This window comes from Oryzias melastigma, linkage group LG8 (genome assembly GCF_002922805.2).
Source record: "Oryzias melastigma strain HK-1 linkage group LG8, ASM292280v2, whole genome shotgun sequence".
In the NCBI taxonomy this organism is placed as follows: domain Eukaryota; kingdom Metazoa; phylum Chordata; class Actinopteri; order Beloniformes; family Adrianichthyidae; genus Oryzias; species Oryzias melastigma.
In genome coordinates, this window is record NC_050519.1 from 3,424,539 (window position 1) to 3,439,041 (window position 14,503).

The 14,503-nt window shown below is 37.4% G+C and overlaps 2 protein-coding genes across 6 annotated transcripts in view; one reads left to right on the plus strand and one right to left on the minus strand.

Annotated features, from left to right (window-relative positions):
- Window positions 1-10,790, minus strand: part of LOC112146583 (glycine-rich cell wall structural protein) — a 30,838-nt gene extending 20,048 nt beyond the window's left edge. For 2 of the 5 annotated variants that reach the window (XM_036213134.1, XM_036213130.1), the window contains exons 1-2: window positions 10,081-10,204; window positions 2,093-2,161 (exon numbers count right to left, since the gene is read on the minus strand). In XM_036213134.1, the coding sequence (XP_036069027.1) occupies window positions 2,093-2,161; window positions 10,081-10,190 (179 nt within the window). In that variant the 5' untranslated portion in view covers window positions 10,191-10,204. Of the gene's footprint in view, window positions 1-2,092; window positions 2,162-2,280; window positions 2,526-10,080; window positions 10,253-10,685 lie in introns of those variants that run through there. The other 3 variants (XM_036213132.1, XM_036213131.1, XM_036213133.1) reach the window with 3 other exon arrangements.
- Window positions 10,282-11,279, plus strand: LOC112146584 (cytochrome c oxidase subunit 6A, mitochondrial). Its single transcript, XM_024272482.2, has 4 exons — window positions 10,282-10,424; window positions 10,708-10,780; window positions 10,904-11,046; window positions 11,115-11,279. Exons 2-4 carry the CDS (start codon window positions 10,708-10,710, stop codon window positions 11,202-11,204), a joined length of 306 nt encoding a protein of 101 aa, XP_024128250.1. The 5' UTR covers window positions 10,282-10,424; the 3' UTR covers window positions 11,205-11,279.
- Window positions 11,280-14,503: the final 3,224 nt, after the last annotated feature.

The following is a 14,503-nucleotide window of genomic DNA, read 5'->3' on the forward strand; positions in this document are numbered from 1 at the left end:
GAAAAAATAATCCAAACCGTGAGTTTTGTGATCTGTTACACCCTAATTAAAAGAGCACTGGGAATGATTTTACTAAAGAAAAAGCATATTTGGAGTGGATCCACGTCCAATTTGAATTTCAATTCAATTTTATTTGTATATCCCAAAATCACAAAGAAAATTTCCCCCATTGGGCTTCATGCAGGTAATTTTACAGTTGCAAAAAAATTAGTCATATGAACAATTGCTAAAAACTAAACAGACTGAATAGAACTGGTGAGTTTGACTCCCCTGATATATCGGAATAGAGCTGTGAAAGGAAAAGCCTGGAGTTAGATTTGCAACATTTTGCACCAACTCTTGTACCAGACAGTCCAGTGTGAACATCGTATGCTAAAACAGTGCATACGTAGCATCACATGCATTAAACCTCGGGAGCATCTGCCGCCTTTGTCTCCCCCTTATAGTCTATACTGTGGTAGGTCTTAAAGCCACCACAATGCAAAGGTTTATGCAGGAATCAGACACGCACTGACGGCGCTCAATGCAAACGTCTGACTAAAGAACCGCATATTTTGGTTAAACGTTGAAAGAAGACGCTTGTTTTTCTGCAACTTAGGAAAACTGTTGTCAGACGTGTGGACCACCGCATCGTCTCCTCTGGTGGTACGGAGCACATGACAATAACAAACCCCCATCTGAGTCATGAGGCCGTCAGCCATGACTCCCCCTGTAAACGTCTGTCTGTCGGCGTCTGTCTCATCTATAAGGAGCGTGTCGGTTTTCCTGAAGGAGAGGTCCTTGAGGAGAAAGACAGGCTGTCGGAGATGGAGGTGCAGCTCCATTAATCCACCGAGGAGTCGACACATCTGGATGACAGTTCCACCGGGGTCAGATAGGAACCCTGTTCTAAATTTAAACCGTCCAACAAGCAGGTCAGCACTTTCTGGAAGGTGAGGGAGAGTTTCAATTGTTTTAAGATGATACTAGTACATTAGGAAATACAATTTCACTTCTTCTGAACTTTTTTTCCTTTTTTCTAAACATTTTCTAAAGAAAAAATACCAAAAAACTGAATAAAATGGTTGCAATGGAAGTTTGTCTTTTCAGTAGAAATCAAAAAGCTCCCAATCAGATAATTATCAACAAGTCCCATTTAGTCTTTGTTCCTAATCATAAAAAAAGAAGCAGTTGTTCTTCACCCACAACGAAAACTTTTTCCAAACAATCCAAACAAGAACATTGTTTATGTCAACTACACTAGAGCTGGGTTAATAAAATCGATTTAAGCTTAATAGATCAATAATTCATAAAAGATATATAGAGCATATAAAGCTTAAGTCCACTAGCTTAATGCTAATGTTTAATGGAATTCCCCATAGGACGGCTAATGCTAACGCTCGGTCGACCTACGTTTTTAAGGAAAACATTTTTAAAGTAATTATTTATGTTCTAAAACCGTTTTTTTGCTAATATTTTTCTTCTTCTTCTGGGATAAGGTGTAATGCTATAGCGTGATCGCCACCTAGTGGCCAAACTGAAATGTCCTCCAGGAGAAGCAGAACAATGTTTACAATGTTAATGATCTGAAATTTTATGTTAGAACTTCTCCTTTAGAGAATCCATGTAACACTGGATGATATTAATAATCTCATTATTTCACTGATACATTTTAAAGTATGTGAACTGGATCAGATTAATATATTCCAAACACATACTAGATTATTAATGTATTTCTAAATAAATGTGTACCAATGTGCAAACTCAAAATTAAATTGAATTGAAGAACCGAAAAAAATTCAAGCTCTTGTGAATCGAATCGAATTATTTCCAGAAAAAACTGCAATAAACTGTAATAAAAGTTCTTTATTTCCCTTTTGGAAAAAGGCTAAACACAAAGTAGTTTGAAGAAAGTCTTTCACTCTGAATAATTCTACGTCTTTGAGACTCCAGGAACAAATGGAGACACCAACGTGATGGTCTGGGCTTTGTTACAGTTACAAAAATAATGTTTTTGTGTCAAATAATCCCAAGAATGAATCTGTATTTTGTTTCATTCTGAAGTAAAAGGTCAAAAGCCAACATCAAGGTAATAACCAGAGTTGTTGTTCACCTTTTACCCAAAGGCCCAGGGAGCCTAGTTTGTGGCAGCCCAACGTCCAGCCGACTGAGCCAACCGTCGCTAGGAGACAACATCAAAAAATGTCAATTCATAAAAAAAATTTAAATCAAATATAAAGTGTGATATAATAAATACACATAAGGTAGTCAACAAGATTCATTGCTATGATTTTTTTTAACCTTAATTGATTGTTTACAGTTCCAGGGCTGTCGGGGGCTTCTGCCCCTGGTAGGGCCCCCCATGGCCGACAGGTCCTGGGTGACGAGCTCAGAACTCCTTATGAGAAGTTCAACCAAGATTGGTTTCGATTCGATTGGTTATGGCTTGAGTGGCCTCTGTGATGACCACTTCACCTCCTGGAGAACAGGTAGCTGTGACCTTTAAAGTGGAGCGTTCCTCTGTGTGTGGACTGGTTTCTCGGCCTCTGGAACAGAAGTGTTTATCGGAGGTTTTACGCTCTTGTATTTCTGCAGCTTGTCAAGCACTCCGCTCCACCTCCAGGGGGCTCAATATTAGTGTTGAGCTCTGTGATGCGTGCAGAGAACACGCAGACCACCGCCAGAAAGGGCAGACAGCCGAAAAGCTTCCAGTCAAGACAGACGTTGAATACGCTTTTATTCTTTCATTTTAATCACATCCTGAGAGCCAGAAGGAAGTGTCAGGACTGACGAGTTAATTACGTCAAGAAAAGTCAAATGTGACATGCCATCAGTCGGTGGATGAAGCCAGAACTTTTGCACAAAAAACAACAACTTCACAGCTTCTCCTGGAAACAGTTTTTTCTTTCCTTTCTCTTTTTTCAGAGGATAAGTGGAGGTTTCGTGAGCAGAGTCACTCCACAAACTACACAGCACAGCAGAGAAACAAAGTTTAAAAAAAACTACAGATCAGTTTTGAAAATCATCTGCCGTGCGACCACAAAGACTCACAAAATACAGTTATGTTCCACTTGACAGACAACAAGACCAGAGATATTTGTTCTCTCTTTGTTGCAATTCTTGTAGGACTTAAGAGTTCTCAAATCAGCAGGTCGACTTCAAAAAACAGGTTGCCGGTTCACCACAAACCTCAGATCGACTGAGAACCAGAACCAGTCACAGGGACAATTCAGAGCAGCGGTTTTAAACTAATCCCCATATGGTCAGGAGACCTTGAAGGGGCTTTACCATGAAAAATCTACTTTATGAGCTTTAAAGAGTATCATACCATCGGATATAAAAAGCGGTCCATTCTACACCACTGGTCATTCACAAGTCAGATTTTGAACACACATAATAATCTTGTCAGCTCACATATTTTTAGACAACAACTGTCTTCTTATTATTCTTTTCATCATCAATTGCAATTTATCAGGTCTAGGAAACGCTGTTGTCCTATCAACGTCAGGGTGGACCAACGCCCATCATCAGATTGACGTCTGGTCATCTCCAGCCAACAGTCCTCGTCAAGTGCCTGTGCTGCTACCAACCAGATGGTGGTAGGGGAGTGACAGTCTGAAATCAGCTAATATAAGATAATTCAAGGGATCTTGGAGAACCTCCTATCAGTCAATTATCCCGCTGTGCGTTCCTGCCACCCGTCTTTGACTGGACCGCTAAAGCATGACAATAAAATTCAAAATAGTTGCTGAAAATTTCAACTTTTTCTTAAAACCTTCGTAAAAATGCAGCGGCCGTCTCCCGATTACAAATGTCTCCACGCAACCACATGTCGACTTTGCTGACATTTTTGGCATTTTGGGGTCTGTGACATACTCTCACTGACACGTTGGGTCTCTCCACTGAAATGAATCTTGTCAGCGTTGCTGTTGAAGGTCAGGTGAGCGATACAACAAAGCTAACATGGTCCTAATGGTTTTATTTGGTAGAGGAGCTGCAACAGTCAGGTCCGGCATCAACACCCAGCCACCAAGTGGGCCCCATATGGTTTAAAGTAGCAGAAAATGTGGGCCCCAAAAGGGTTTGTTTCCTTGGTGGCCCCACCTGTGTTTGCCTACATTGGCTCAAACATCAAACTAATGAAAATTCTGCTTCTACTCGTATATTATTAGTAATATCAAATTGGAACTCAGGTATTTTGTTAAAAGTCAGACCAAATAGGAAAAGCAATCCTGTTGGAGCAGAAAACTAAGTCAAACTCTCAAAGTCAGCGGCGTTTGAGGACCAGGATTTGGATAATGGAGTCCTCCGTCTTTAGTTCTGCTGCAGAGCAGACAGCTAATAAAGGTTAGTCCTCCCTGTAGCAATTAAAAAACATAATTAGCCTCCACAGTAACCCAATGACTTTTACTTATACCGACGGATACGGGCATCGGAACAACTCCGCTTCCCTTTAGGATTAAAGAAGCACCTTTGAATGGAGTTTGATGGAATTGTAATGCCTGTTCAGATCAAGAACACAATGTTAATAGAAGTTCAGCCCATCCCCATCAAACCTGGCAACAAATGAAAGTCAACTAGAAAAGTTGCATTACCTGCGATAATGCTAGTGTGAATGCTATTTGCAGAATGTAGTTGCTGAAGTCGCTGAAAATGCAAAAGCTGTTGGCAAAATACTAAATAACCTGAAATTCCGTAAAAAAATTATGAAAGTTTGTTGAAGTTAGCCTAAATATCTGAAAAATTTATAGCAATTTTGCTTAAAAATCCTCAATCCATGCCAATTTAAAAAAAAACGTGTGTTGCTTAGAAAACAGTAGATAGCATATTAGCTAAATGATTTAGCTCAATATTTCAAAAACTGTCAAAATTATGAATAATAAGAAATACAAGCAGTCAAGTCCTGACCGAGCTGAACGTTTTGATACCAAGATTGCGGAAATCTCTGAAAGTGTGATTGAGTTTTTACCTGTCAAAAAACATACAGAAAAGAGCAGGAGAATCACTATAGTGTGAGTGCTTAGTAAGCATTCACACAAATTTGAGCACTTTGAATTAGAGTTCAAATCAAAGTTTTAGAATATACTGTAATTGATTACCAGTTTTTGCAATAAAAACAAAAGAAAAAAAACACAAATATATCAAATTTATTTAAACTAGAAAAGTTGCATTACCTGCGATAAAGCTTGTGTGAAGGTTTTTTGTTGAAAGTAATCGTTGAAGATGCTGAAGGTTTTTGCTGAAAATGGTGACACAATTTACTTTAATTGCTGCAGGGATTTACTGAAAATGCAAAAGCTATTTGCAAAAGTTTACATTTGCTAAAAGACTGGTAATTTATTTAAAAAACAATTAAAGAGCACTGAAACTGACCTAAATTTCTGAAAAACGTTGTAGTATAATTGCTTAAAAATCCCAATACATGCCAATTTTGCAAAAATGTTTTGTGGGTTGCTTACATATAAGCTAAACTCCAAATTAATCACACAAAAAAAACTTTTATAGATGTCAAATTAGCTATAATAGATAGCTTGTTGCTTAAATACTAGCTAAACTTTAAAATAGCTTAAAATTACTCAGTAAACTAAATTATTCAAAAACGTTAGCTTGTTGCTAAAATATTAGCTAAACTCCAAATTAGCATAAAAAACCTCAGTAGATGCCAAATTAGCCAAAAAGCTAGCACGTTGCTTAAACACAGCTAAACTTCAAAATAGTAATTAGTAATGATAATTAGTAATAATTACTAGTAATATTAGTAATTCCCCAGTAAAGTGGTCAAAAACATTAGCGTGTTGCTAAAATAGAAGCTAAACATAGACCATGAATTCATTTAAAGGCTTGTTGCTGATGTCAAAATTCAATACATTTTTAGACTTCCTAATTTCTGTAGTGCATATTTTGCCCAATATTTCAATAACTATAAACTACAAAAAGTAATGTAAAGTAAAGCCAAAAGTACGAGCAGTAATGTCCTGAACGAGCTGAACATTTTGATGCCAAGATTGCTGAAATTGTTGAAAGTGAGGTCAAGTTTTTACGTGCCTTAAACGTCGGAAAGTAGCAGGAGAGTCACTTTTGTGTGAATGCTTACTAAGCATTTACACAATTATCTATTTGTTTCCTAGTCATAAATACAAATATTTGCACTACTACATGTGGCACGATATATATATTTTTTTAAATACACCAGATTTTTTAGTCACATTTCAAGTTAAAACAATCATTTTGAAGCTTGAATTTTCTGGCTAAAACTTCGCACAACAAACACCAGAGAAGTGGTTGCCGCGGCAACCTGCATTCAAAAGAGCTCCGATGAGAAAGACGTCGAAGGCCAGACGAGATGTGACTTGTGAAACTGGCAGAAACTCGGTTTCACGGCTCGCACAGGCCAACACTTGTTGTCTGTCTTGGCGTAAAACCTGCCATGAGCTCAGCTCTCACGGCTTTTTTATTTATTTGCAAATCAGTTTGTCCACGTTGAGGGCTGAATTTTAATTTCCTTGTCCTGAGAAATTGTAAAACAAACAGCCGTCAGGTGAAATTACATTTCTTTTTGAATGACTTTATGTGTCTGTCTGTCATGCACGCTGGGATTTGTTGAGTCTGCAGAGTTTCCTCCAGCTTGTGTGTGTTCAGCCTTCACACCCGCCGGTGGAAAAGCTGCCGCTTCACTTCAAACAAAAACCGGTTGATTCTTTCACAAACGCTGCTGTCCTCCAAGCTGCACAGACTCCACATTCACAGGTGAGGCAGGTAATCAGACGGCTCACACACGTCCGTTCAGTCAACTAAACTGACGGATCTGCAGTTTTATGTTGCTTCTAAACACAAATCACATAAAGAGTCAAACAGAGAAGGTCTAATGAAAGGAGCCTTCTCCGTTCTGAAGGGTGGGAGCATAAATCTTCACGCTTCAGACTCGGCTCGCTCAGTCGCACGGCCGGCTGGCATCACTGCTGGCTCCGCTTCTGTTTGCACGACCGTCTGCCGCTGTCCAGATGAGACTCAGAGGAGAAGCAACAAAGACAAAGAAGCCTGGAAACACGTCTAAAAGCTGCTTCTGTTGAGTAAAGGACACACAACGACTGAAACGGAGAAATTTGAAGTAAAATGGGACAGAAATAGAAGAAATTGAACCCCACATTGCCCCCGTTTACATCAGTGTATAAATGTTTGTGACTGAGACTAAAGGAGCTGCATAAGTTTGTCCTGACTATCAAGAATCTACAGAAAAGAGTCACAGTTAGAGTATTTAAAGAGAAGGAACCCTGTATGAGAAGGAGCATCACTCCATCTGCTGGACACTCCACCTTTAGGCATCATTAAAGATCTTCTTCTACTAGAAATGATCAACCTTAGTTACAAACCGTTTAGTTAAACCTGGATAAATAACATTAGTGTCACTGTAAAAGTCCTTTAAGAACCCACTCCAATAATTTCTTAAAATCTATTTTCATAGTGTTCCCAGTCTTCTTATGGAGTTTCTCCCAAATGTTAAAACACATTTTAGAGCAGTTTCCCCAAACACAGTTTTCAAAATCTAGGCTAAAAATCCAAAATATCTGAATTAAAATCTCACTTTAAGGTCAAAATGATTAATCTTTTGTCAAAACCAACAAACGTGTAGCAAACACAACACTTGAAACTGTGCACATAATCCTTTATAAGGAATGGGGAAGAAATAGTCTTCAGGATTAATTAATTCCTCCACATTACAGCCAATGTTCTTCTTAGAGACAACAGATGAAAAATAACTGTATTAGTGAAATAATGAGATTGTTAATGTGTTACATGGATTCTCTAAAGGAGAAGTTTTAACAATGTTCCGATCATTAACATTGTAAACATTGTTCTGCTTCTCCTGGAGGGAGTTTCAGTTTGGCCACTAGGTGGCGATCGCGCTATAGCAGTACAGCTTATTCCAGAAGAAGAAGAAAGTATGAGGAAAAAACTGTTTTAGAACACAAATAGTTACTTTAAAAAATATTTCCTTACAAGATTTGGAAAATTCATGCCAATGAGTTTATAAAGATGCTTATTTAGTTGGGAATGTACGTTAGCATTAGCCGTGCTATGGGAAATCCCAATAAATGTTAGCATCAAGCTAGCGGACTTTAGCTTTGTGTGCTAAAGCGATTTATATTTTTATGAATCAATATCAAATCAAATCGATTAATCGATTTTATCAACCCAGCCCTAATAATTATGCCGTTTTTAGTCAAAGTCACAAAACTTGTGCCATCTAGGACATATATTCTGCAGAGCGGCAGTACGTTGTTAACAATCCACTTCTAAGTTTGTGTGGAGTAAACCTTCACTCACTTCCTATCTGTTTTGAAAATGTCTAAGAAATTATAGATTATCTCGTGCAAATAATGAAGGAAATAAATTATGTACTTAAATTTGAAAACAGATTTTTGGGGGTTCACTGCTTAACCCGGGGGTCGGCAACCTTTAACAGTAAAAGAGCCATTTGGGCTCGTTTTCTACTGATCAAAACCTAGTAGGAGCTGTATCTTTACCTTTTACCTTTACTAGAGGCCAAATTAACGAAAAATCGATCTTGTTACTTAATTACTAGCTGAACTCCAAATTAGCATAAAATTCCTTAGTAAATTAAATCAGCCAAAAATGTTAGCATGTTGCTAAAAGAAAAGCTAAACTCTAAATTAGCCTAAAAACCCAAGTAGGTAACAAATTAGCCCAAAAATGTTAGCATATATTGGTAAAATATATGCTAAACTCCAAATTAGCATAAAAAAGGCTAGCTTGTTACTTAATTGCTAGCTGAGCTCCAAAATAGCCTAAAATTCCTCAGTAAACTGAATCAGCCAAAAATGTTAGCATGTTGCTAAAAGAAAAGCTAAACTCTAAATTAGCCAAAAAACCCAAATAGATAACAAATTAGTAAAAAATGTTAGCATATTTTGCTAAATATTAGCTGAACTCCAAATTAGCATAAAATTCCTTACTAAATTAAATCAGCCAAAAATGTTAGCATGTTGCTAAAAGAAAAGCTAAACTCTAAATTAGCCTAAAAACCCAAGTAGATAACAAATTAGTCAAAAAATGTTAGCATATATTGCTAAAATATTAGCTAAACTCCAAATCAGCATAAAAAATGCTAGCTTGTTGCTTAAATACTAGCTGAGCTCCAAAATATCCTAAAATACGTTGGTAAACTAAATCAGCCAAAAATGTTAGCATGTTGCTAAAAGAAAGGTTAAACTTTAATTTAGCCTAAAACCCCAAGTAGATAACAAATTAGCCAAAAAATGTTAGCATATATTGCTAAAATATTAGCTAAACTCCAAATTAGCATAAAAAAGGCTAGCTTGTTACTTAATTACTAGCTGAGCTCCAAAATAGCCTAAAATTCTTAAGTAAACTAAATTAGACAAAAACATTAGCATGTTGCTAAAATAGAAGCTAAATTCTAAATTATCCCCCAAAAAACTTCAGTAGATAACAAATTAGCTGAAAACATCAACGTCTTGCTAAAATATGAGCTAAACCCCAAATTATCAAAATTCCTCAGAAAACTAATTAGTCGAAAAATGTTAGCCTGTTGCTAAATTAGAATCTAAACTCTAAATTAGCCTAAAACCCCCAGTAGACAACAAACTAGCAAAAATGTTAGCATGTTGCTAAAATAGAACTTTTTGAAAATTACCATTATTTTATTTTTCTTCAGCCAGAGAGCCACCATGGAGAGATAAAAGAGCCACATGTGGCTCCGGGGCAGCAGGTTGCAGACCTCTGGCTTAACCCTTTAACACCGGAGCTCCAGTGTTTGTGTTCTTTGATTTACTGTAACTTTTCAACCATTAACATGATAATTCCAGTAGATTCTGAAGGAGAAAAGCGGCTCATTGAGCCGCTTTTCTCCTTCAGAATCTACTGGAATTATCGTGTTTACAGTTAAAAAGTTAAAATATGTTAAAGATTTTGTTTAAGCGTCAACTCAAAACAAAACCTTCAATTTAAATAAAGTTATTAAACCTTTTTTGTAATTGATCTGGTTTTGTCAAACTGTTATTTATCTTATGAATCGCTGATAAAACGTGTCATTTTTTTCAACTCATGTCATGTTTGAACCTTTGACCGACGGCTGAACTCTCACTTTCAGTGCAGCGGCCGTCAGGATCTACGCTGCACCGTACCAAATGAAGCCCTTTGGAAGTCCTGCAAAAGTCCCTGTCATGCATGTGCAGCTGCGGTCCTCCTGTTTCACGTCCTGAAAGCAGCACCTCCTCCAGCGTCCACCCGCCTGAGCACCTTCCCAAATATAAACCGTTTCTTGGCTGAGCGACAGATTCAAACGGGGAGGAGTCTGACGCCGAGTTCAACTCAGGACGGACTGAAGGACAAACAAGAAGGAGGATTTGTGAGAGGAAAGGAGGAATAATATACTTATTTTTTTACTTCTTCTCGACTGGAAGGTAAGTGTTTCCTTTATATTTTTGTCATAGTTTAACATAAACAGACTTGTGTTGTGTTGATATATTTGGGGACCAGCAGGCCGAGCTTCTAGCCTGTTTATTCTGCTCAGGAAGAAGACGTGCGTCCACAGAAACAGTTCAACTTTTACATTTTTGTTTGGTATTTTAGCTCATTGAATGAAAAGAAATTAAAAGATAAACCAAATGTATCCCTTCACTGAGTATTCCAGAAATATGTGGATAATGTAAAGCAGCTCTGACTTTGCCTTCTCCTCTCGTACAGATGTCTTCCGCCACCTTGGTCGCCCGTCGGGTCCTCGCCGCTGCTGCGTCACATGGAGCTGAGGAGGCAGGAGGTGAGTTCGCCATTGCAGAGTTTGAATCCTCTGTTAAACATTAACAAAAAGGTCAGCAGATAAGCAAAGAGGAAGTCAGTTCCTCTGAATTTCTGATTTCAGTTTTGTTCTGTTTTCCCACAGCTAAAACCTGGAAGATCCTGACATTTGTTCTGGCTTTTCCCGGCGTGGGCGTCTGCATGGCCAACGCCTACATGAAGATGCAGGCTCACGGCGACCATCAGCCGGAGTTTTTGCCCTATTCCCACCTTCGCATCCGCACCAAGGTGAACCTCGGGCCAACTTCATTAGCAGCCGCTCTGTAACTCCTCTAACTGTTCTTTTGTTCCTGCAGAAATTTCCTTGGGGTGACGGCAACCACAGCCTGTTCCACAACGGGCACACCAACGCTCTTCCCGACGGCTACGAGAGCTCGGAGCACTGAGAGCATCACTCCCTGGACCAACAGGAGCAGCCCTGTCATCAACAGGGAATAAAACCACTTTGTTCTGTGTGAAAATGCCTGAAAATTTCTTCTCTGATGTGGGGTCGGGGTTGGTTTGTAGGCTAACTGAAAAAGTGTAACAATCACAGCCTAAACGTAAACATTTATGGTTTTCCAGAAAGCCACACAAATTTTAAATAATTCATTTATGTAATCTTTACAAAAAAATCTATAAAAGTTGCATTACCTGTGATAATGCTAGTGTGAATGCTTTTTGTTGAAAGTAGTCACTGAAGATGCTGAAGCTTTTTGCTGAAAATGGTGAAGTAGTTTCCTTTTGCTGAAGGAATTTGCTGAAAATGCAAAAGCTATTTGCAAAATGTTAAATTTGCTAAAAGACTAGAAAATTTTGTTGAAGAACTATGAAACACCGCTGAAGTTGACCTAAATTTCTGAAAAAAAATGCTTAAAACTGCTTAAAAATCCCTAAAAATGCCAATTTTCCCAACAAAAATTGTGTTTTGCTTAAATGTGAGCTAAATTCGAAATTATCCCAAAAAACCTCAGTAGATTCCAAATTAGCCAAAAAAAGCTAGCACATTGCTTAACTTATAAACTCCCAAATAGCCCAAAATTCCTCAGTAAACTAAATTAGCAAAAAAGTTAGCCTCTCGCTAAAATAGAAGCTAAACTCTAAATTACTCAAAAAAAAAACCCTCAGTAGATTATTAGCCCAAAAAAACGTTAACATGTCACCAAAATATTAGCTAAACTCAAAATTAGCATAAAAACCCTCAGTAGTTAACAAATTTGTCAAAAACGTTAGCATGTAGCTAGAATATTAGCTAAACTCAAAATTAGCATAAAAAACCCTCAGTAGATTATAAATTAGCCCAGAAAAAAGTGAACATGTTGCCAAAATATTAGCTAAACTCAAAATTAGCATAAAAAAACCCTCAGTAGATGCCAAATTTGCCAAAAAAAGAAGCTAGCACATGGCTTACTTACTAGCTAAACTCCAAATTAGCATAAAATTCCTCACTGGATAACAAATTAGTCAAAAATGTTAACATGTAGCTAAAATATTAGCTAAACTCAAAATTAATATAAAAAAAATCTCAGTAGATGCCAAATTGGCCAAAAAAGTAAGCTAGCACATTGCTTACCTTCTAGCTAACTCCAAAACTGCCCCAAACTCCTCAGTAATCTAAGTTAGCTAAAAACGTTAGCATGTTGCTAAAGTATTGTATACTCCAAATTTTAATTAACTCCAATTTTTTTGAAAATTACTATAAGAAATGAAAACATAGCCATGAATATATTTAAAGGCTTGCTGCTAATCTACTTAAAATTTTGAAATTTGAAGATTTTCTTATTTCCTATAACCATATTTTGCTGAATATTTCAAAAAGTTTATGAATACTAAAAATACCAGCAGTAATGTCCTGATCAAGCTGAGAGTTTTGATACCAAGGTTGCTGAAATCACTGAAAGTGTGATTGAGTTTTTATTTGCCGATAAACGTGTTAACTAAGCATCACATAAAACATTTTAAACCAATAAATAGTCTCCTCTTCCGTCTTAGTTAAGACTGCAGAAGGAGGGAATAAAAAAGTCCCGCTACATGTGGGTCTCGATCGGTCAGATTGAGAAAAAAAATATATATATATATATATATATATATATATATGTGTGTAGTCACTGATAGTGTTTGGGGGTCCGGCCAAATGTGGAAGTGGGCCGGATCCGGCCCGTGGGCAGTAGCTTGGGAACCCCTGATTTAGAGGAGCACTTCATTAAATCAATAATATGTTTGTGAACTGGATACAGGAAGTACAAGATTCTTTAAAGTCTGAGCTGGCAAAGACATATAAAAGATGGAGCTCTTTTAAGCTACTTTTGCTAGAAAAAACACCTTTTCTGGCACTAAAACCATTCCAAACGTCTCATAAGGAGTCCAAAAAAAGTATTTAAGAGACATTTCTTGAGCTGAAGAACTCAAAAGATCAACGTTTGACAAAAACACAGCAGAAAGCTGAGGGTGGCGTACAGAAACAACAGGAAGGGATGGCTGAATGGTTGAGAAGAGCATGCGGGAGGGAGGGAGGAATTCAAAGAAAAGGTCATGTGGAGGTGGAGAAATTCCAAACAGGTTTAGAGTTCATCTGAAGGGTGACGAGAGGTTGTAGTTTGTTAATTCTACTACCACACTCTAAGACACAAAAAATTGTTTGTGAATCACTGATTCTGCAGAGATGTAATTCACCAGGTTGTATCTGTAGCTGCTATGTTTGGTCCATTCCTCCATGCAGATCTTCTTAAGAGCTGGGATGTTTCGGTTCTGTTGCTGGACAAGAGACTTACAACTGTATTGCATTGAGGTCCACAGACTGCCCAGAACACTCCAGAATCTTGAAATACTTGTTATGTAGCCACTCCTTCGTTGCCATGGTGATGTGTTGTTGGATACTTGGGGTATATCCTGAATGCTCACTGATGGAGGAAGATTTTTTGTGTACATTTTTTAGCAAATATGGCCGCATTCATCTTTTTCTTGAGACGGATCACTCGTTCTGGCCCCTATTTCAGAAAAGCGGCCCCAAACCATGATGCTTTCACCCCCATGCTTCATAGTGGTGTTCTCCAGCGTTCTATATAACTATAATTGATGCTTGGAAAGGAGCCACATAAAGAGAGATTAGAGGAATATTATAAAACAGAAGCAGGTTGATAAACTTTTAATTCCGAAAAACTTGTCGGTTTGAGGGGGAAATCTGCTGGGATGTTTGATTTTCTGCATATTTATATTTTGAGAATTCAGTTTAGATCATTACGAAGTTGAAGTAGTTATATGGAAGCATCATAAGTGCAGCGTGTTCTCAAGAATGTAATGATGGTCCAGAAATAGATTTGAGAGATAGAACTACGGAGGACCTGAAGCGCAAATCACATCAACAAATAACTCGACACAAAAACATTTTAAAAATCACAACAATTAAAAAAACAAAATAAATGTTCAAAACAGCATTACATTTTAGAAAAAAAATACCAGAAACCTAAATTTTAAAACAAAAAACTTTTCAGAAAACAAATTAATTTCAAGAAAACAAAATGCAATGCAAAAAAATGAATTGAAATGTTCATTATGTTTGCTATATTTTGGATGTAAATGGGAAAAATATTCTCTCTTTTTTTTTAAGTATTTTATAAATTGATAACCAAACAAATCGGTTGTTCTTTGTTTTTTTCATTTTTGATTTTAGTTTGGAAAAAAAAAATAGAACCTAAATTTTCTGGTT